Below are 23,709 nucleotides of genomic sequence, written 5' to 3' on the forward strand. Positions count from 1 at the left end.
GAGGAAGAAGTGTCCTACTTTAAGAGAAACAGATTACACTGATAAAGAGTTGCCAGTACCAGTCTGGTCACACCGTATAACTGGTTGTGAAGAATAAAAAAAAAACATGCAATTATTGTGGAGTTGTCATTGCAGATGTGAATTCAGAACAGAACTGGCTTTGAATTCTTCTGACAGGAAGAGGCAGGTTCAGGAGGACAGATACCGAAAGTGACATCAGAGGTGTCATAGATGTCAATCATCCAGTCTGCAGAGGGTGGAAGAGAGAAAGCATTAGGACACAGCACCAACCCTGGAGGGACAGTAGAATTACAGTCAGTAGAGCTCTCCAGCGGTCCCTTTTGCGCACATGCATGATACCTACATGCTAGACATTCATTTGCAGCTTACATTTACACATTGAAAACATTATGTTGATCTATAGTAAATACAAACTTGCACTGCTACCAGTAATTTGTAGCTGCCTGACATCATTCCTCAAAATGTCTTCTTTTAAGGCCCGATCATAATATTTCTTCATAAAAATAACACAGAGTGGATGATTGGCATACTACCACAAGTCTTTGCTTCTTCCTGAGTGTCCACAAATGTTTTGCAGTCATGCCTGTTAACATGAATTTGTTTTCTGATTAGTTAATTGTCATGTAAATGCAGAAGAGTGTACACCCTACCTGATTTATTATTTAGTTATATTTTGTTTCTGTATATGATAGGTGTTTGGTACCTACCATGTCCCAGATATTGTAGGGAAAGGCTTCACCTCCATGACACTGGTGTATACTAAGAGAGCTTTAAAATGGATGGATATATTGCTTTGTTACTCTGCTCAGTATGAGAAGTGCTACTCCTAGAAAAAAAAAAGATTTTTTGAGGGTGACACTCATTTCCATAAAAATCTACATAATTTAATTTTAGATATATTGCATATTGATAATCTATTTAACTTGAATATTGTTGTCATTAATGTAATCATTAATCTGAAAAAGCACTTTTTTGACATCTCTTCAGCAGTTTAGTTAAACCATTGTAAAACAGGTTGTTTTTGAATAAGTTAAATTCCTAAAGGGATGTATTTAAGTCAAAAGATATTGGTCTTCCAAAATGCTTGCATCCATTTGTATATCTTTAGAAATGGAAACAGCAATATTTGATAGCCTTGTTCATTCCCTTAGGAATGCTGCTGTTTATTGGGAAAGGTTAATATAATTTTCACGTATGCAGTGTTCCAAGTGAATGGTTCATTTTCACATCAGACTGTCCAAACCAATAAACTGTCCAATTAATTAAACTCTGTCGCTGACACACATAGTATTGCACTATATTAAATCATGCATTTCTGCATTTACTAAACATAGAAAATTAAAACAAAAAACTTAGAGAAGTATTTTTTTTTCTCTTTTGTCAAATCAAATCTGAAGTAAAACAAAGAGTATCCACACTATAATAGATACATCACATTTTAAATCTAATTGATAATGAGAAGACAAGGAACTCAAGAAAAAAAAGGAATTAATTGTTGGGCCTAATCACAGAGTACAGCTGTCAAAATTCTTTTCTTTCCATCTGAAATAAGATGCTGCACAAAGGCGCCTAATTGTCTTTATAGAAAGCAGTATAATTTTGAGATTTGAGTTCATTTCTGATCATGTACATAATGTGCACTTTCAATTTTTTGAAACTGCAGGTGTGCTGATGGGTACCATGGCCGTCCTGCGGAGCCAGGAGGCTCTTGCCAACCATGCGAGTGTAATGGCAATCTCGACTTGTCATCCCCTGCGAGCTGTGACCCTGTCACAGGCGCCTGCCTGAAATGCAAGGACGGATTTAGCGGCCAGTATTGTGAGAGTTGCTCAGACGGGTATTTTGGAGATGCTATTATAGCCAAGTCCTGTCAGCGTGAGTACACTTTTATTTCTATTCTTACCGTGATCTCGAGATTTTTTTTTTTGTAGTAAAAGTTCCAGTGTGTAACCTTGGTAAGAAAAAATGCATTTCAATTTGATCAAATTATGAGCACTTTATATTGTAGTAGTTTTTCCCCCAAGCATTATAACATTTGTGATACTTCTTGTAGTTTGCTTTTTGCATTTTTACTCTTAAATGACTGCTTTTATGGATGTGGAGTGAAAGTAAATGTATGGGTGAAGGTTAACTCTGTGTCAGGTTGCATTCATTCTCAGAAAAAAAAAACAGAACTCTAAAGCTTTAAAGTAATTTAAAGAGTTTCAGATGCTATAAATATATCCTCATGAGTCTTTATCAATCCAACATCACTCTTTAGGATCAGTAAAGAATGAAAAGGAAATTGACAGTGCGAGAAAGAAGCATTCACAATGTCCAAGGTTTTCTGTGCCCACACCAAAGAAATATAATACAAAGCTTAACTGAGGAAATTTTCATGACAGTACATCCTAAACATAAATATAACCAGACTCTATTATATTGGATATAACGCTGGACTTTAAGCCAAAAGGATGGAGGTTCATTATCTGATTTTCAGTGTGACACTTTTCTCCAAAATCTGTGTAAACAACTGTAGTTTTTCCTGACTGTTTAAGTCATCTTGAGGAAAGTGTTCATTTGTATCCACAGTGCAATGGACACAATATAAAATAAAGCCTTGTAGGGGTCACCAGTCCACCCCAGGGCATCCTCCATTATACTCAGATACAAACACTCACACAGGTCCAATTTGAAATCACAAAACAACCTAACACACGTCTTTGAGGATTTGTAGGAAAATTGTGGAGAACGTGCAAATTCCACAAGGGCACATTATTCAAACCCAGGATGCTGGCTCTATGAGGTAGCATTGCTAAGCATTGCACCACCGTGCCAGTCAGATATTGATCAAATATACAAAAATGATATTCAAAAAGGGTATAACACATGTACCCAACGGAAAGTCAGTAAAAATGATGTTTTAGGTTATTTTGACATTTAGTTTCCCTTGCCTTCTCCAAGATGACATCCTAGTCACATTACTGCATAGTAAAAGGGGTTGCTTGAAAAAATATAAAAATAGGCCAGACTTGATCTTTCCAACATCTTAGAAAACTCTGCCATTCTGAAACTTCTCTACATTATAGTCCCAAGATTTTACAGAGAATGGCACAATAGACAAAACAAAATCCAGTGAGAACAAGTTCTGTTAGTAAAAATGTTTTACGACATTTATGAGATAGCTGAAGAATGGACAGACTTGTTCAGGTCTCAGTAGACAAACAAAAGTGCTTTACAACATTGATATGAAAAAAAGGAGATTCTAAACACTTAACTCCCTGAACCTTGAAGCAGATAGTGTGGCCCTTATGTCCCTTTTTGCTACTTGTTGCCTTTGCTCATCGGACACTGCAGCCCACTTATGGATACTAGACAATAATACAGCTGGGCACAGGTGCCAGATGTTTTGTCATTCAACATAGATAGATATCTAACATCCTATTTGACTCCTAGTTAATTTCTTACTCTATTTTTGCTTATTTGTAAAATGTTTTTGATTCATGGGAGGCTAAAGTTAGGGTGTGAGAGGAAACAGTGCCTGTGCAAGGTTGGTGTTAAGGTCTGTCTTTATCCTGCTTATTTAGGTAGTACCAGCAGGTTTAGTAAGGAGAGAGGGCGATATTGGGATGTTTTGTTTATAGGTTCATGCTTTTAATTGTGGGAGGGAACCAACGGAGTAAGTCTCAAGAGCTGCAGTGACATGGCTGGGCACTGATTTAGCTATTTACATAATCCTGATTTTTCACTTATGTTTCTCCTCTTTCAGTTTCATTGCTAACTTAATGGTGCTATTCCTGAAAATTTAGAGCTTTGGTTAATATGGAAATTTGAGGTCCTTCATACATAAGTCATATACAGTGTGTATGGGGCCAAACCCTGCAAATGATTAACTTTTAGGCTTCAGAAGTGTAACTTTTTTGCTTTCATTATAGGAATCAAGAATTCTACCAACAATCCCACTTAAATTAATAAATGCTACTCTGAATTCTATTTACAGTATTTTTTCAGAAAGCTCTATCCCTATTCTCCTAAATATAAATTATTTATCATTATTTGTAGAAGGTTAGTGAGAAGGATACATATCCTACTAGACTCAAAGCCTTCAAATCTAGAATTTAAAGTGGATTTGGACTCTGTGATCAAAGGGCCCCCACCTGGCCCTAATGGCTTTCTGGTTAAATTCTGCCACAAAAATTGATTTCCCTACTAATATGGCTATAATTACACTTTTAATTAAATGAGGTAGTGAACTCTGTGAATGTTCAAATAACAGCCCATTATCTTTCATTAATTCCAGTGCTCAGCTTCTGGCAATACATCTTACCAGAAGCCTACAAATTGTCATCCACAAGTCAGTACACCCAGATAAGACTAGCGCTTTTCATGCTTATTATGTTGCAGACAGCATCTGCTACCTTCTTCATGTAATTAATGCATATCCTAACATAACATCTGCAGCTGCTGTTCTCTCACTAGATACAGGGAAGACATTTGACCAAGTAAACTGGACCATTTTTGTTGGGTTTAAAGTTTGATGGGGTTTGAGGTACATTTTATTATTATAGTCACGCACCTGTATTCTTCCCCTTCAATGGTCATATTTACTAATGCTGATATCTTCCAGCCCTTTTAAATTTGCACAGATGACAGACAAGGCTGTTCACTATCTTATCTCTTCTTGAATCTTTCCATTTAACTTCTTGCCTTTTCTCTTTGTAAATTGAATCTGCCAACCTTTATTGATAGATGTGGCATTCTTTGAAAAAGTTCTTTATTAGCCAATGACTTAAGCCTCTTTCTTGATAAAGGCTCCACAGCGTTCCTTCATATCCTTAATTCGATTGGTTCTGTTTCCTTGAAATTACTTTTTTCTGTTATGAGCGCCAGGCTTGAGAAACTCAAAAATAGACTTTAAAGTCAAAATAATACCTCAAAACTCCATAAACGCCTCAAAGGACAAGTGGGCCTGGCCCAGAAGCAAAAATCAGGTCAGTTCTACAACCAAGAAAACGGTCAGGCTTATGAATCTCAAAGAGGATGGGGAAAGTGTGAAACCTTAGGCCCATGAACACAACAGATTTGCTTAATAATTATAAAGCTTACTTACAAAAGATTAAAAAAATGATCAAAAAACTATTAAATGTTTTCTCCTAAGAGGCACCCCGAGAAAAAGCAAAACGAGTTATAGAGAAGGAAAGCTTAACAAATACACAATTATTTATAAACAAAACAATGCTGTACTTATTAAATAATAATAATGATAAAATACAATAAGAAAGAAAAGAAAATCATGTTAAAAGTGTAATCACAAAAGAATTCACAAAGGGCAATAAAAACAAAAGAAACTAGAGCCAGGGATGAAATCCTACCGATAACATGACACTTTGGCCATGCCCAGTTTCACCATTCATCCTCATGTCAAACTTATTTAAATACTTTGGCATAGTTATCATTAACATGATTCAGGACATCATGGCCTCTGCCTACCATTGTATCTTACAGGACATTAAAGAATCCCTTCCTGCCTGGTCTGTTTTGGCCCTATCTTTCCATTGTTACCATTAATACAATGAATATCGTACTATTCATTGTATCAGTGCTATGCTCTGTCTTTCCCACCAATCAAGTATTTTTTCATATTCTAGAACTTGGGTCTGCATCCTCTGGTTGATCTGGGATTGGATTGACCATCCTGCCATTCCATCACTGTTATTCTGTACTGAATATTGACTTGTTTACCCTTGTTCTGTTTTGTCCCCTTTGCCTCTCTGAAGGTAAATGCTCAACCTGGTTCTCTTAACTCTTGGAAAGTATCAAATTGAAAGAATTCTGGGCTCCAACCTGAAATGCCATTCTCACGTCCCACCCTTCCACAATGATGCCCCTCGAATTGATAGACATATCACCCTCTTTCAGTTTTACCAACCATTAAAGAACCTTGGTGATATTTCAAATGTGTGTGTCTTCAAATTTTCAAGGTTTCTATTTTTATCTCTTCTTTCTTTTTTATCAGATGTCAGTCTTAAAGACATGCGGAGTTACATCATCTTCTCTCTTTCCTTCCCCTCACACTCTTTTTCTTCTTTTTGTTTGCTTTCTTACTTACTCTCCATAAAAAGCACTCACCTCATAATATGGGGTACTGAATAAAGCAGATTAAAATCCATAATCTATATAATTAGTCTTACAGCATGATCTTCCATTCTGGAGCATCTTATCCTAAAATACCATTAGTAAAAATAGCACTCTTCACTCCAAAAACCTAACCATCAACATATTCTTGTTCAATTCAAGCATTGTTTATTTCTTAGGTCAACATACCAGGGTGATGCTGGTAGTTTAGTGGAGTGATTATTTTTATTTTTAGCACACATTAGGCTTTGTTAGTCTTATATCAAATAGTACTACTGGGGGGTAATAGGCAATGGCACAAATCGTGTATCATCTCAAAAAGGTTTTAGGAATATCTGAATGACTTCAGTGTACTCAAATAACCCCAGATGGATCATTTGGGGTGCAATTAAACATGAATTTGTAGCCATAATATCTGTAATAACTGTGCAATGCTATTTTTTAGTATGTGCTGAAATACCAAAAAATCTGTTTCTAGCAACTTGTTGAACCCATACCTTAAAGAATTCAGGTTTCAATGGAGGCCTGAGTGTAAATAACCATTAACTAAAGAATTTAAGGCAAAAGCACAATGTTACTGACATAGGCCAACTGACTATCCTGCTTCTCCCAGGACACTTTATCATTTTGTTAGCAAACATTTCCGTTCAGAATTGTATAAAATTAAGTAGATTAAGAATGTCCTTTTCTATTAATAACTGCTGCAACCTAAAGTTCCCATTCCATGAGAAAGAACAATAACTTATGAAAACAGCAGAGTCAAAAAAAATAGAAGTTGAAAAGAAGGGGAGCAGGGTGTACCTGCATTGTGATGGATTAGCACATAAAGTTTTCTATTGAATTTTAAAATGGATGGATGGATGGATTTATTATCACATTACAATGAATAATACACAGATCAGTGAAAAATACCTTCAGTACTATATCTCATGCATTAATATTTCAACCCCCAGAAGAACTATGTGATCAGAGAGCCCAATGTGCAGTAGTCCATCACAGGTATTGAGACATCAAAGTGATTAACAAAACTTTTTTATTTTAGAACAGCCTATTTTAAAAATGCTTTAGACCATTCCTCAAAAAGAAAATTTTTATTTGTTTAAAGTGAAGTAAGACATCCTGGTAGTTTTGGATTCTTCCAAGTAAGTAACATAAGAGAACAAACATGCAATGAAGAGTAAGGATTTTTTTCATAACAGGTTTTGCACTATCAGGTGTTATTTTGAATAATGCTAGTAGATAATCTATAGAGCAGAAATGAGAATGTTGAGATGGGTGTGTTGGGGCACAAAGAAGGACACAATAAGAAATTAGTCAATGAAAGGTACAAAAAAAGTAGGATAGATATCTAAAAAAGTACAGGAAAGAAGGTTGAATTGGTATGGACTTATGATGAGGAAAGACAATGAATATGTGGGCAAAAGAGTGGTGGAAATGGAAGTACAGGGGAAGAGGGAATGAAAAAGTGAGGGAGGCCAAAGCAGAGCTGAATGGATAAAGTAAAAGAAAATCTGAAGGTAAAGTGCTTAACTGCTGAGGATGTGCGCGACTGAGCTGATTGGAGAAGGTTGACCAAGATCATCAACCTCGCATAGAAGTGGGGAAAGATGATGAAGAAGAAGACATCACAGGGATATATTTGGGAGTGCCATGCAATTTCCATTAACCACGTATAATCCCAAATTGGTTGTGACATTTCCAAATTTGAATTTTTTTTCTTATTTCGTTTTTGTACCCTGCAGCTGGTTGTTTAGGAAATATTTTGAGGCCTGCATTGTAGGAAACCTTCTTCTTCTTCTTTCGGCTGCTCCCGTTAGGGGTTGCCACAGTGGATCATCTTCTTCCATATCTTTCTGTCCTCTGCATCTTGCTCTGTTACACCCATCACCTGCATGTTCTCTCTCACCACATCCATAAACCTTCGCTTAGGCCTTCCTCTTTTCCTCTTCCCTGGTAGCTCTATCCTTAGCATCCTTCTCCCAATATACCCAGCATCTCTCATCTTCACATGTCCAAACCAACGCAATCTTGCCTCTCTGACTTTGTCTCCCAACCATCCAACTTGAGCTGACCCTCTAATGTACTCATTTCTAATCCTATCCATCCTCGTCACACCCAGTGCAAATCTTAGCATCTTTAACTCTGCTACCTCCAGCTCTGTCTCCTGCTTTCTGGTCAGTGCCACCGTCTCCAACCCATATAACATAGCAGGTCTCACTACCGTCTTGTAGACCTTCCCTTTCACTCTTGCTGATACCCGTCTGTCATAAATTACTCCTGACACTCTTCTCCACCCATACCACCCTGCCTGCACTCTCTTTTTCACCTCTCTTCTACAATCCCCATTACTCTGTACTGATGATCCCAAGTATTTAAACTCATCCACCTTCGCCAACTCTACTCTCTGCATCCTCACCATTCCACTGACCTCCCTCTCATTTACACACTTGTATTCTGTCTTGTCCCTACTGACCTTCATTCCTCTCCTCTCTAGAGCATATCTCCACCTCTCCAGTGTCTCCTCAACCTGCTCCCTACTATCACTACAGATCACAATGTCATCAGCAAACATTATAGTCCATGGGGACTCCTGTCTATTCTCGTCTGTCAACCTGTTGTAGGAAACCTTACCAGGCATATTAATAGTATAAGATATCTCAAATAAACAGGAAAATTATGCCTTTGGATGCAAGGCTGTCAGAAGGGTTCATGACTCAAACTAAAAAGACCCAACACCCCATGAAGTTTTAAGTAATTATTTCCTTACATGATAAAAGCAGAGCTGTTATTTACAATGTCCCCCAAAAGAGCCTAGTGTAATGCGGAGATGTCACACACAGAGGCAATTTAGTCTTCCTCAGTTAACCAAATATACAAATCTGTGGGATGTGTGAGGAAGACTGTAGTACCCAGAGGAAAAAAATAAAAATAAAGAAACATGCACACACAGGGAGAAGAAAGCAAGAACCACACAAAAAGTGACTGGACTTAGAATCAAACTAAGGACTCACCTGAGTGCCATGAGATATTTGTTATAAAGCTTAGGCTTTTCTCAGTGCAGCTTCATCTTGTTTAAATCTGTGTTTTAAGGTAGATTGATAGTAATTGTAAGGATTTCTAAAATAGTAATAACATTATTTCTGTTTAATATGAATATACTTCCAATACAAGTGAAATAATTGTAACTTTAAAAAAAAGCCAATAGGAAAATTATTTATGCTTTCAAATCCTGATGTAATACAGAAGTACTGTAGTCCCTGCCTCCCAGCTGCTAGCACTCTGTACAAGCTGTTCGGTGATTCACTTTCAACGGCTGATGATTACAATACCAGATGCTGCACAAATGCAGTATTTAAACATGCAGCTCATATCTTGGAAAAAAGGCAAACATTCTCACACTGCACTCTAATTTTGAATGACTGCTTAATAAAAAACAAAAGTTTTTCCTTACCTCATAGGCATTCCTTTAGAGAAATGTCTTATGTTGTGTAGTACATATGATTGAGTAGCAGAAATTTCAATGCTATTTTAATTAGGATTTAATTATGATTGATGCCCAAAAGTAACCCTGCAGCCATTTTCTCTACCTACCAACGGAATGTCAGTTTTCATTAACCACTTTTTGAATCAAACAGTACTAAAATGTTTGGTGAACTCCTCTGGTGAAATCATTACTGGTCAATGGTGAGTAAAGTCAGAAATATCTTTGTGTCAGCACTTTTGGACCTATCCCCCTTTTCCTTTATTTCGTGTGAGATAATTCATTTTACTTTGTATAGTCTTACTTGTCTCCATAACATAACAATTGAATTAAACAGGAGATAACTGTAAAGTATTTATAATCAAGCTGCTCTGGAATATTCTGTGACTGTTAGTAATCAGCTGACATGAGAAATTTAGAGCAGCTCCAAAAAAGTAGTTTTTAATTGAACATTGTTTTGAAGAGCCTCGTGCCCTGTGTTGGCTGGGATTGGCTCCAGCAGACCCCCGTGACCCTGTGTTCGGATTCAGCGGGTTGGGAAATTGATGGCTGGATATTTTGAAGAAATTTTTTGTTTGACAAAACAATTATGGAAGATTAGTGTTATGTTTCAGCCAGCACTGCATCCCTGGCTCAAATGTGTTTTTATGTGTATTTAATCTTTTTGTTGTTTTTCAAATATTTTTTGTATGTTACATTGTTATTTTTATTTTCGGTTTGTTTACTGTTATGTATTATGGTATCTTTATGTGTTTTATTGGTGTTTTTGAATTATTATTATTTTTATGTATTTTCCATGATGATTGTAGCTATGTATTGTTAATATAAATGTCCTGATGTTCCTTGTGCCTGGTGGCTGAAGCCACAAGGGGCCAGGCCATCCTAACACTCATTCTGAGAACCTCTTGCTGGTTATTTAAGGCCACAGCTGAATAAGTTCAGTTCAGGAGATCATTGTCGTGTGTTTTTGTTAATCTGTTTTGTGAATACAAAGGTCCCTCCATATCTGCAGGATCTACATTCCTTGCCCCACTGCAGATCAGTGGAAGACCAGCTTAGGGAGACACAATCAGGCAGATGGACTGGCTCCCTGCTCTTGTCATTTGAAACTTGGTAATGATCCTTCCGCTGGTTTACCTACGGAAAACAAGTTACAGCTTTTACTTCCTATACAGTCAAGTTCAATCATCATGTAGGCACTCTGCAAAAGGCCACGAGTGATTGCGGCAGTGCCGATCTGAGGACTTCACTAAACCATCCAATTGGTAGTAGTGACGGGTGGTGTGAACAAAGAGCAGTGTTTTAATCAGTGTAAGCTTATAGTCAGCACTAACTGGGAATTCCGTGTTCATAGGGATCAATTGTAAGCCCCATCACAAATGAGGTTCAGTGGCTTACCCATATGCCGGTTAGACATGTGTTGATCCATCCAGGACATCAATGGTCGTCACAGACCTGTTATTGCTGCTGCATGAGAAACATCTCAGATTTTTTTTTCTGCTGTGCATGGCTACAAATAGGAACATGAAAATTCTGAGTGTCTCAAAATAGTTTGCAATTTTGTACACATGAATAAGATAATCTATAGTAAGGTTTTACTGTGTTAAGCAAATCAAAAGTTTTATTTATAGCCATGCCGTGGGCATGCAATACCATGACTAATTGGCTAGGTGGCTGGAGTGGGTGACATAAAAAACAGTGGCCAATGACATCATTCATGTTGGATACTGTTGGCAGGCACATTTAGTTCAATTTTGTGAATTTTTAATTTTTGGATTTTTCTTTTGGTTAATATTTTCAAACCATGGGCAACTGAAACCACAGATGGAGAATTTGCTGTTGAGGGAGGAACACTGTATTGTTAATTTCACTGTATTTTTGCACAGTTTAAAGGATTGTGATTTCTGGATTTTATATATGGACATTGTTAGCTTAGGCAGAACACAACATTCATTTGTGTTTAATTATTGAAATGAGGCACCAGTTTAAAAACAGTGGACAGCTGAAACATACTAATTCATTTTTGTGCAGACAAATTGTAAAAATATACAAATGAAAGTTTGGAGCACCTTAAATACTTAATCACTGGAAAACCCTGCATGTACTGCACCGTAAGCACTCCCTTTTGAATTATTTATCACTTATTTTAAACTGCATGTCAATCAGTGTTAACTCTAGGGACTGACATGGCATGAGCCAAAATTTTTAGTTGCATTGACATGTGAATGCTTCTTACTATTATGTAATATAATTTACCTATTATGGTATGTATTTATGTATTTATTAAAGTATACATACAATTTATTAATTTATTCATGAAGCTGAACAGCTATATTGCCCATGATGTTAAAAAACATGTATGGGGAACTTGACCCTGTACCATTTTACTCACAGCCAGATATTAAAACTAATTGAAATCTGATTTAAAATTGCTACAAATCACTACTCTGTGTTGGCATAAAACTCACAAAGTAGACTTGAAAAGAAACACAGTTTAGTTTATTTTTTCTGTCATTCATTTACTGCCTGGCACTCTCTGTGTACTCAGATGTTATCAAATATATGAAGCAGGCTCCCACAATTTATTGTTGTACACGTTCAGTTTAGCGGAGGAAGGACTGACACACAGACATCAGCAGCATTTAATGACCCTTTAGGGTCCCATTATTAGGCGTTTTGTCACATGCAGCTTGGCTAACTCCCTCAGTTGGCTTCAGGAAACACTACTCTCTTTCTAAACTAATTCTCATTGTCGGCTTCAGGGGTACCTGATAATGCTTGGGGCTTCCTCATGTTGCCATTGCATCTAGTGTTACTGTGTATTCATGCTAATCTGTATTTTTGTCAGATTCATGTAATTTTTACTCTACCTAAACTTCTTCTAGTGTTCAGAGACTGCACCGAGTGAAGTTCACTATATAAAAGTATTTGATCTGACTTAACATTATAAGACCCTAGTTCTAAGACTCCAAAAGTGAACCAACTCTGAATTATAAATGTCACAATTTATCACCTAACACAATTTATAATTTGGGTCAGGCACATTTTTACCCACAGTGTACCTCTTGACAGTGTCTGATCTACTGTACAGAATACTGATACAACTGACATTCCATAAAAACAGGAGAATGAGTGCCACAGCAAATTGTGTGTGTGCTTTTAAGTATAGATAGAGCGTACTTTATTTGCCTCAAGGGGAAATTTAGAATTTACAGCAGTCACAGTGTAGCATTATAAAGGTGCATTGCAATAGACAGCTATGCCTGTTAAGGGGTAAGGTTTAAATGGATGAGCATGTGGTGTCAATGATAATGGACCATCTGTCCAGTAGGCTGCAGGTTGTGATGCTCAAGGACTGTGTGGATGTGGATGTGAGCAATGCTGGACTACCCCAAGGAGTCAGTCCTGCTCAGCTTGTATACATCAGACTACAAATATAACTCCAGGTCACATCAATTAGAGATATTTTCTGGCATATAGGACTCAGTGGAAGAGCTCTGTACAGTGCTATAGACGCTTGGAGGTCCACATCAGTGACATACTGGATTGGTTTAGTAACAAAGAGGAACTATATAGAAATGGCACAGCAGACTCTTCTTTCTTAGGAAGCTGCATTAGTTTGATGTTAGCAGTGACATCCTGTACATGTTGTATGGTGTGCTTGGCCAGTATTTTAATGTACTACCTATCTATCTATCTATCTATCTATCTATCTATCTATCTATCTATCTATCTATCTATCTATCTATCTATCTATCTATCTATCTATCTATCTATCTATCTATCTATCTATCTATCTATCTATCTATCTATCTATCTATCTATCTAGTAACTTTGCCACTAAGAGGGAAGATTTGTTTGTTACTTTCTGTTTAAGGTGTATTGCATATTTAAAGAAAACAGTCTATCATATTTATTATTTGACTCACAGTAAGTCACACAAAAAGAACATCAGATCTCCACAGCTGGTTCTGTATTTGCACAAGATAATGCTGTTCCTCCAGCTCTGCATAATCTACTCTATATGTATAAAATCCTAAGCCTAAGTGCAACGGTGATGTTTTTAATGTCACGTTTTTTTGTCGTTCTTTAAATCAGGCTTATTTTAAAACCTACATATATATGTTTGGTATCATTCTTTTCAGAATTTATCGAACTTTAATGTGATGTTGTTAGATTTTCAGATTCTTATTCTGTTTTTAAATTATGAACTGAAAAATATCAAGAACTCACGTCTCGCGAGATGGGACTTTGTACCAAAAGATTTAACAATGCCTAGGGGTGGAAATAAAACACGGGCAGTAGGACAGCTGCTGTACAGGCTTTTAAATGTTCAAAGCACCGCACGAGATGTAGATCATGCAGCACTACAGCAGCAGCAAGCCAGCAGCTGATCGAGTAAAGAGGAGGTAAAAAAAAACTATTTGTTTCCCACTGTACCACTGTTTAAGAGGGGGTTTCGGAAGGAATGACCGTGTCTCCTTGGGGTGCATTCAGCCCCCCTCTTCTCAACGCGAGCGGCAGAGACGCAAAGTGGCTGGCGAAAGAAGTGAGCAGGGGGGAACCCCCTAGTTCCAATATAAAAACGGAAGGCTCAGATAGCTGATGGGGGAAAGTGGCAAACATTTTGATTTATTGTTATGTTTTACAATCATATCATGTAACTATAGTGGGTAACAAGGATGTGATGGGCCTTGTCCAAAAAATAAATTAGGCCCCCGTTATGTGAAATTAAACTAAAGCAATTGCAAAAATGACCACCATTAATGAGATACGTCAAGCATACAAGCTACATAAAAGTTTAGTAGTCATGATTAATCCTTATGGAGCTGTGGTAATGATAACATCTTTACCCTTTTCATCCCAATGTAGGCAGGCAGGCAGGTTAATTGTAAAGCCTTATGAAACAACAACCATACAGTCAGGGGCCCGCCTGCACTGCCTATATTGTAACCAGTTACTATTGTAAGTAGCAGTGTAGCTTAGTAGGTCAATGGTTAAGTATCCTCCACTGGCTCACTATGTATTTTGAACAATCACTTTATCCTCATAGCTTCTATATTCATATAAATTAAGAGGTTCTGTACATGAAAAATATTGGGATGGTATTTACTATGAAAGATAAACCATTCCTTCTCAAGTCCAATCAACCCAATTTTAGGTCATGGGTTGGGAAAAACCTTGGACTGGGCAGCAGTCTATCACACACTCATGCACACAAATAAGCACATATGCACAATTAGTCATTCAAAGTCATTTTAGAGATACAAGCTCATGTTACTAACTCAACATACTTATTACCTAGGCCAATTCACATTGAGTTTCCTGGAGCTTTGAGGACAGGTCTGCTTTCCAGTGTACCAATGTGATTCACACTTAAAAAGAAATTGTTTAAATTAACTATTTTATTTATGAAAAGGGTTGTGCTGTTTTATATCTTTAATCATAAAAGTATTTAATGAGACTCAGGCATTGGAATGCTTCATGATAGTTTTTATAAACCGACAAATGTAAAAGTATCAAGGTTCACAATCACTCTCTGCAATGATTATTTCTTTGGGACTGCTTGTAGACTGTTTAGGCCGTTAGCTACATTTTTTATAGCCTAGAGCCAACTGTTTGATGCAGACATAATGCCTTAAGCTTTTGATTTCGTTTGCATAATTTATTAGAATTTGTATGAATTTACCACTACAGGTAGAACTGTCAAATTACCCCAGATTGCACCCATCAGAGCTCCAAAGGATAGTTTATCAATAAAAAATATGTACAAGTAAGAGATGCAATCCATATATTTTATAAACAACCAATTTAGTACAAATTGGTTCAGCGTTGGCATCTGGTTTGCCATCGCCTGGGGTCTGTTCTGTGTAGAGTTTGCATGTTCTGTTTGTGTGCATTTCCTTCTGGGACCCAGATTTCTTCCTAGAGCCTGAAGACAAACTGTTTGATTGATTTGATGCCCCAAACTGTTTATATGTGAGTAGCTGTGTTGGACTGGCACTCCTTCACTGATTACTGCCTTAAGGCATTTGCTCCAGGGATAGGAACTGGTTTTCAGTGGCCTTGTGCAGGAGTAAGCAGATTAATGAAATGGACAGTTGGAAAGAACATAATATAATTTATTGGGTTTAATTGAAAGCACCAGAAGTAAGCTACTGATGTCTATCCATCCTTTTTCAGTAGCAGCATCAGGAGTATGGTGGGAAATAATCTTCAATTGATGATATACAAAAATGAAATAATTTAAAAACGTGAATCTGTTCTGTTTAGAAGCTGGGGCTTTATTCTTGGGATCTCCTTAAGACATATTATTAAATCAGTCATATACAGAAACACTTCCAGTGCCTGCTACTGACCAATCATTAGTTTGTGACACATGGAAAGCTTGCAATAAGCATGCTACTTTTGAAAAATTATAGAAGCTATACTTGCAACCCGAGAAAATAGTGTGTAGGTGACTAAGTCATTTATTGTACCTCAGCCATGGACAGCTTCCCCCAAACTAACAGCGATCCTAAATATTGTCTTAAAAGATACAAAACCTATACAGTGGTGAACACAGCATATAATAAATTAATGAATTTTTATTTTTTATAGTATGTGAACCATCGGGGTGCATGCAGCCACCCCAACCCTGACACAGACAGGCTGAGACACAAGTTTGCCACACAGCACACAGTTTATTTACACATGGGGGAGCAAAGGACACAACACAATACCCACAACACAGCACAGTGCAGCAAAGTAAGCACAGTCCTTTAGCCTTCGCCTTCAGTCCTCCACACAGGCTTTGTCCTCTTCCTCTTGACTCAGGCCTTCCACCTCCACTCCCTCTCAGGCAAGCTTCGTCCACCCTCTCCTGATTCTGGCTCCTTGAATGGAGTGAGGCAGCTCCTTTTATTGTTCTCCTGGGAGCGCTTCAGGTGACTCATTGGTATTACCTGGAATCACTCCCAGGCGTGGTGGAAGTCTATTATAGGGCTCTGCAGCTCCCCCTGGCAGCTCCCATGGAACCCAACAGGGCTGCCACAGCCACCCAGGAGCGCTGCCCTCTAACATCCCAGGGGAGGTATTGCCTCAGTGATGCTGTCTCCCGGGTCTTTCTATTCCGCTGGCTGCCCATCACAGTAATTTTTTGTAATACTTTTTACAATGAAACTCAAACATAATCCTCATGGGACTCAATATGACTACAGGATAGCATGTTACTCTCACAGGTAGCCATTAACATATCATAATCTCTTGGACCAATCGCGTGAGTTTTCCGCATTCGAGTTATACGACCAACATTATAAAATACCAGAAATTATACAGTAAAATCAAGTCTCAAGTCTCGACTTATATAGCTTAATCATAACTTCCCTTGATTTTTTTTATCCCATAACTGGGAATTTCATTATTTGTTGTCTGAGATGTTATTTGTGAAAAGAAAACCCAACCACTGGTTCTTGGATTGTTCTGCTTGGCATGGAGTTTTATAGAAGTAGAATTGTGTTAACTTTTTTAATGTTGTGGTGGGGGGAGTAGTGGTGAAGAGCGATAAAGCAACATAGTGAGAGAGTGATCCAGGAATCAAATCATTTCTCTAGAGTTAGAATATTTTTCGTGTCAGCATGAGTTTTTTTATCTGGATACTCAGGCTATAAAAACATGTATCTGAATCTAAATTGGCCTTGTGTAAGAGTGAATACACATAAGAGGCCTTTGTGATGGACTGGTGCTCCATTCATTGTTGGCTCCTGGCCTGAGCTTCATATTCCTGGGATAGCTATGAATTGGATGGAGTAAGTTTGAAAACGTTATGTTGTTGTTTTTTACCCTATATATTTAAAGGAGAAAACTAGTTCTTGAAATATAAAAAGAAACCAGATACCATATTGCATTGTAAACTTCCTGCTTGTGGATTTGTTGAGCTAAGATCTTATTAGTAATTTCAGTAATTTTCAGTAATTCATAGTAATGATGTTGTGATTTAAAAATGAGTTGTTCAGTTTCTTTTTTTGGCAAGAGTTTAAGTTGATTGCAAAGACTGTCTTTTCCTACAAAGTGGTTAATTTGGAGACCCGGCATGTTGTTGATCTATTCAGGTAATTTTACTGATTAACTCTGAGGCCTTCTTGGTTTCCAATTTATTTTTGTGGAAGAGATATGAGATAATCTGTCCTCTTAAAAATACCTTCAGAGTTTCCCAGAGTATTCCTGCAGAAACCAATGAGGATGCATTTGTCTGTAAAAAAGAATCAATTTGCTTGGATATATAAATTCTGTACACAGCTGCAAGATGTGCATGTGGGGCATAGTGATTTGGGCTGTATGATCAGAGGGGCATGGTCTAAGATAACAATAGCATCGAACTTGCAAGATTTGATCGTGGGCAACAAATTGTTATCTATAAAGAAAGAATCAATTCTTAAGGAACAATGATTTACTGGTCTTAAGTATGAATTTAGAAATCTCCATGGGTCTGTTAAGTTATGATCAGTTAAAAACTGTGCGATCATTTTTGCAGTATTAGATTTTATCGCCCATGTAGTTGAAGACCTATCCAGGTCTGAATTTAAAACAGAATTAAAGTCTTTGGCCATTATAATTTTATGAGTGTTCAAGTTAGAAATGGATGCACATGATTTTGGATGAAGTCTCTATAATTCAAATTGGGAGCGCAGATATTTATCAGAATCACTTTACAATTGAATAAATTACCCATCGCCATCACATAGTGCCCTTCAGGTTTAGATACTACATCTGATACTGGGAATGAAATTGTTCTATGAATTAACATTTGCACACCTCTAGCTTTCTTTGTATAGTTGGAGTGTAATGTCTGGCCAGTCCAATCTCTTTGCAACTGAAACTCATCCTTGCTGATTGAGTCTTCTGTAAAACTACAGTCTTAGCATTTAGACCTGTTAGTTGAGAGAATACTTTCTTCCTCTTTAATTTGTTTATTATTTTTTCTCTTATTTCTCACTAAGTTCACTGTTTGGTTAAAGAGAGAATACGTCTGAACTTTTGTTATTTTATAATCTCAAATTAAGGTAGTACATTATTACATATGATAGCTTTAACCTAAATTTCCAATATTGCTAGGAGTTATGGATATGAAGCTTATTGTTGTGTTGGCACTTACAATTGTGGGGATAAAAAGGACAGATCAGAAATAGCTTGCTGTCCTTCTCTCCTACCCCCCCCCCCCCATTTTGCCTCCCCAAGTGAGGCTAGACCACATTTCACAAGTCCCAGTCCTCTGACATGTCTAGAGACAGAGCACGTCCAGAACAAAACAAGCCACCGAGCTGCAATATAGAAGGAATAAAGCAGAGATATCTATTGGCAATACAGTCCAAATACTATAAACCTAGAATATAATATTCAACAGACCTGAAAGAATAAATCCAGGGTATGATGTTAAAAATACCCATGGAGCAGCAGATAACGTGCAATCCTAATACAATAAACCAAGGGTGTGATTTATATTTTATATATATATATATATATATATACTGTATACACATTCACATTTAAGTATAATTATAATCATACTTAAAACATTAATGTAGCAGGGAAGGAAATGGAATATATAATTGCAGCAAAAGTCTCATTTTAGATAGGACAAATTTCGTGCCATGACACGATGTGACTTACAATTGAATTTCAGTGTCTAGATCAATTTTTTAGCACTTCTTTCTGCTTCATCCAAAGAACTAAAAATGTAGAACTTGCTTTGAATATCCACTCTCAGTTTAGAAGGATAACAGAGGCTGTATCTGATTTTGGCTCCTCATAAGTGCTGATTAATGCTGTTAATGCAGCACATTTAGTAGTTGTTGAAGGTAAAAAATCCTAGAAATTTGATTCTGTTCATCTGGACAAAGTTTTTAAGTGGGAGAAATATTTCGACAAAGGGCCAGTTGATCAGTGATATGCAAATTGTCCACTGATTAGTAGACGTGTGAACCATTCATAGAGGGTTGAGGAATGGCTGCAATCACAGCATTGTAAGATGGCGACAGATGTACCCTTAGGCCCCCTCCTCTGTTCAGAGATGGTCGTTCCTTTTTCACGTAAATGGCCTCCTTGATTCCTCTCTCAAACCAGCGCTCCTCCCTGTCCAGGCTGTGCATCTCTTCATCTTTAAAGGAGTGACCACTATCCTGTAGATGTAAATAGACTGCGGAGTCCTGGCCCTTTGTCAATGGTGCTAGTCTCTGTGATTAAGCAAAGGTACTGTTTATAAGGTTGGGGAAACCTGCAGTCAATTGAGACTGAGGAAGAGACTTGGATAAGTCTCGAAATATTTCTCCCACTTAAAAACTTTGTCCAGATGAACAGAATCAAATTTCTAGGATTTCCTTACCTGGATTATTGAGCATGCATCGAGACAAGGTAAAAAATCAGGAAAAATATGAATGCGGTTATTTAATCTCTTGTATCAGTTTAGAAGCAACATCAGATTTAGTTTAGATTGTAATTTGTTAAAACGTACAATGAGGCTTCTAGGTTTTGAGGTCTGATTTGAAGTCCCCTCCGGTTGTTTGAGAGAATAGTTCAGCGATGAATTTTACTGGGTTTGGGCTTTCACAGTTCTAAATCCATCTTCCAGCATAGATAGTCTGTCTCTAGCACTTTGTATTTGTATTTTGTAGCCATTGCTTTTTTTTCAGCGGCGGAAGCCAATTATTTAGCTATTTCAATACAAGTCACAAACACTTGCTTAGCGTCTTCCAGCTGAGCACCAAGTGCTCTACTTACTTGCATTTTCCTGTATTTTTTCCTCAGTTCTTTCTGGCATACCTTTATAGGTTGCCTCAAAGCGAATACTTAAACATTTCTCCAAATCTTTAATATCCTTAAGTTGCTTCTCATTTGTCATGTTCATGTCCTTTATATCTCTCTTTGTATCTTTTGTAATCTTCTTTATATTACTCTTATCTCATTTATGTCTCCCCCAAATGTGGTCGTTTTTGTGGTGGTAATTGCAGTGATCATTACCTTTACCTAGAACTGTTCATTTCGGTCTTCTCCATGCTCCACAGATAAAGTATCAAGCCCATTCGTACTCATGGTAGGAAGTTGACAGCACACAGAAAGTAAGGCCATTTTCAGTTTCAATGAACCTTCTGGAATCAACGAGTTCTCCTGGCCCAACTCACTTGCACTTTCACTTCCACTTCGTTCTTGGTTGGATGTGATACTGCAACATCAGGTCATGGGAGATCTGTGATTTTGCCTATCTGTTCTAGGTCAGTCTCTAAAAGGTTGTACCTTGAAATTGAACCTGAAGCCTGTTTAAGCTTGGATGAAGCTTTAGCTGTCTTTTCCGGGTTTTTTTTGAGCCTTTTTTCTGCAACTGCAATTGAAGCCCCTTGGGTTGAGTAAACACAGGATACCTCGGGATGATAAAACAAAAAAAGGAAAAATAACACTGCAGCTAGCGGAGTTCTGTCTCAGACTTCCATCTCCTGAAATTGACAATACCAATAATCCTCTCTCTGTTCTTTCCTGTTGCTACTGCTTCACATATTCTACCCTTCCATCTCTCCAGCTATCTTTTAAACCTTTAGAGCTAATCAGCACCCATCCTTCCATCACTTTCTCATTCACACTAATTAACCCCAGGTAAATGGGTTCATCTGTGTTACCTCATCTAGCCCAAGGCACAAGGTATCACGGACAGGTGTGCACAATGCATGCACAGGGGGTTAATTTTGTCATTACAGTATGCTGGTCAACATTCATCAATGGTATGCAGATATATTGCATTGTTTGAACCAAAGAACAATGGGCAGACATACAGTAGTATATGCAGAGACAGTTGAACAGTGTACCATTGGTATACAGTATTTGTAAGTGTATATTGTATATCTTTGAATAATTTTAACTAAAGTGTATTTCTGAATGTATACATTGCTACAAGCTTGTCTACTGGAATATGTGTTTTTAATAATAAATTGAAACAACCACCTACCGTCCTCCCAATCATGAATGACCTTAATAGATGCAGAGAAGCCAAGAATTTCCTAGCCAAAACTTGTGGAGCTTCAGCACCCATAAATAAAGAGGTTGTAGGCTGAAGTATGATGTGTGATGTTGCTGGTATTTACGATATAATAAACATGAATAAACTGTGTTTTCCTTATGATTTAATCAATGTATTTTGAGATAGAGACAATACGTTTAAATTATATTTGACCTTTCTCAGAAACAATACCAAATAGCCATTTTCAGGAATAGATTTTAATCTTTATACAGTATATTCAGTCAGTCCAATCTTTTTACTTTGGTTATTAATTAAGAGAGAATTGCCATAGGATTGTGAATTACACTGGTGTTCAGTGCAGAAGAGTACTAAATAACTAACTGGCTGGGACCACTATTTGCAACCACCCTGATGCAGAAGCCAGAATGAAACTCCTCTGATATCTGCATTTTGTAAAAGTTTGATAACGTGCATCTGCCTGGCACTTTGAGTCTGTACAGTGTTGTTATGAGAATCTTAACCCTTAATGGCAGAATTTTTTGCACAATTCCACTCAGAAAGTGGCTGCCATGACATCTGCTTTTGAAGTGACAAAGTGGCATAAATCCTGTCAAATACTGTAACTGAGATTGTGTTTTCCTTTTCATATATATTTCTGCTTACTGAACATATATTTTAATAACTATATGATGCACTGGGGCAGTTATTGTGAACAGTTGCTGTTAATTGTTCATTTTGTTCTGTAATAGCATGAGTAAAAGCTATGTTTTCATCCTGATTTCATAATTAAATGTTTACTCTCCTAAATTGTTATTGTTAATGCATATATATCACATTTGGTGATATTTTAATTTGGGTATTAAATAATTCTGCTCTACATGCATAGTAATAACTGAGATATTTCCTGTGAATCTAAAGCATAAGTATTTCTTGTCTATACTTTCATTATTTTACATATGTTCTAGTCACAGTCATGGTACCAGAGCCTATCCTAACAGTCTACAAGGCAGGAACCATAACTGGACATACCTGGATAGGCCATAAATCCATTACAGAGCATGTTCAAGCACACGGCCACATCTCATCTTTCCCAGGCTAGTTTAGTGTTGCAGTTTCACACTGGCTTGCATGCATTTGGGATGTTGGATGAAAATCAGAATAGCCAGACAAAATTTGCACGGACATGGATATACAGTGGTGTGAAAAACTATTTGCCCCCTTCCTGATTTCTTATTCTTTTGCATGTTTGTCACACAAAATGTTTCTGATCATCAAACACATTTAACCATTAGTCAAATATAACACAAGTAAACACAAAATGCAGTTTGTAAATGGTGGTTTTTATTATTTAGGGAGAAAAAAAAATCCAAACCTACATGGCCCTGTGTGAAAAAGTAATTGCCCCCTGAACCTAATAACTGGTTGGGCCACCCTTAGCAGCAATAACTGCAATCAAGCGTTTGCGATAACTTGCAATGAGTCTTTTACAGCGCTCTGGAGGAATTTTGGCCCACTCATCTTTGCAAAATTGTTGTAATTCAGCTTTATTTGAGGGTTTTCTAGCATGAACCGCCTTTTTAAGGTCATGCCATAGCATCTCAATTGGATTCAGGTCAGGACTTTGACTAGGCCACTCCAAAGTCTTCATTTTGTTTTTCTTCAGCCATTCAGAGGTGGATTTGCTGGTGTGTTTTGGGTCATTGTCCTGTTGCAGCACCCAAGATCGCTTCAGCTTGAGTTGACGAACAGATGGCCGGACATTCTCCTTCAGGATTTTTTGGTAGACAGTAGAATTCATGGTTCCATCTATCACAGCAAGCCTTCCAGGTCCTGAAGCAGCAAAACAACCCCAGACCATCACACTACCACCACCATATTTTACTGTTGGTATGATGTTCTTTTTCTGAAATGCTGTGTTCCTTTTACGCCAGATGTAACGGGACATTTGCCTTCCAAAAAGTTCAACTTTTGACTCATCAGTCCACAAGGTATTTTCCCAAAAGTCTTGGCAATCATTGAGATGTTTCTTAGCAAAATTGAGACGAGCCCTAATGTTCTTTTTGCTTAACAGTGGTTTGCGTCTTGGAAATCTGCCATGCAGGCCGTTTTT

The 23,709-nt window shown here is 37.4% G+C and overlaps 1 protein-coding gene across 1 annotated transcript in view; it reads left to right on the forward strand.

Moving 5' to 3' along the window:
• The window catches only part of lama2 (laminin, alpha 2), an 820,770-nt gene that overhangs the window by 523,648 nt on the left and 273,413 nt on the right, over positions 1-23,709 (forward strand). The window contains 1 exon segment of the mRNA XM_051924216.1: positions 1,685-1,896. Within this exon segment, the coding sequence (XP_051780176.1) occupies positions 1,685-1,896 (212 nt within the window).

Source organism: Erpetoichthys calabaricus, chromosome 3 (genome assembly GCF_900747795.2).
Source record: "Erpetoichthys calabaricus chromosome 3, fErpCal1.3, whole genome shotgun sequence".
Taxonomy (NCBI): Eukaryota; Metazoa; Chordata; class Cladistia; order Polypteriformes; family Polypteridae; genus Erpetoichthys; species Erpetoichthys calabaricus.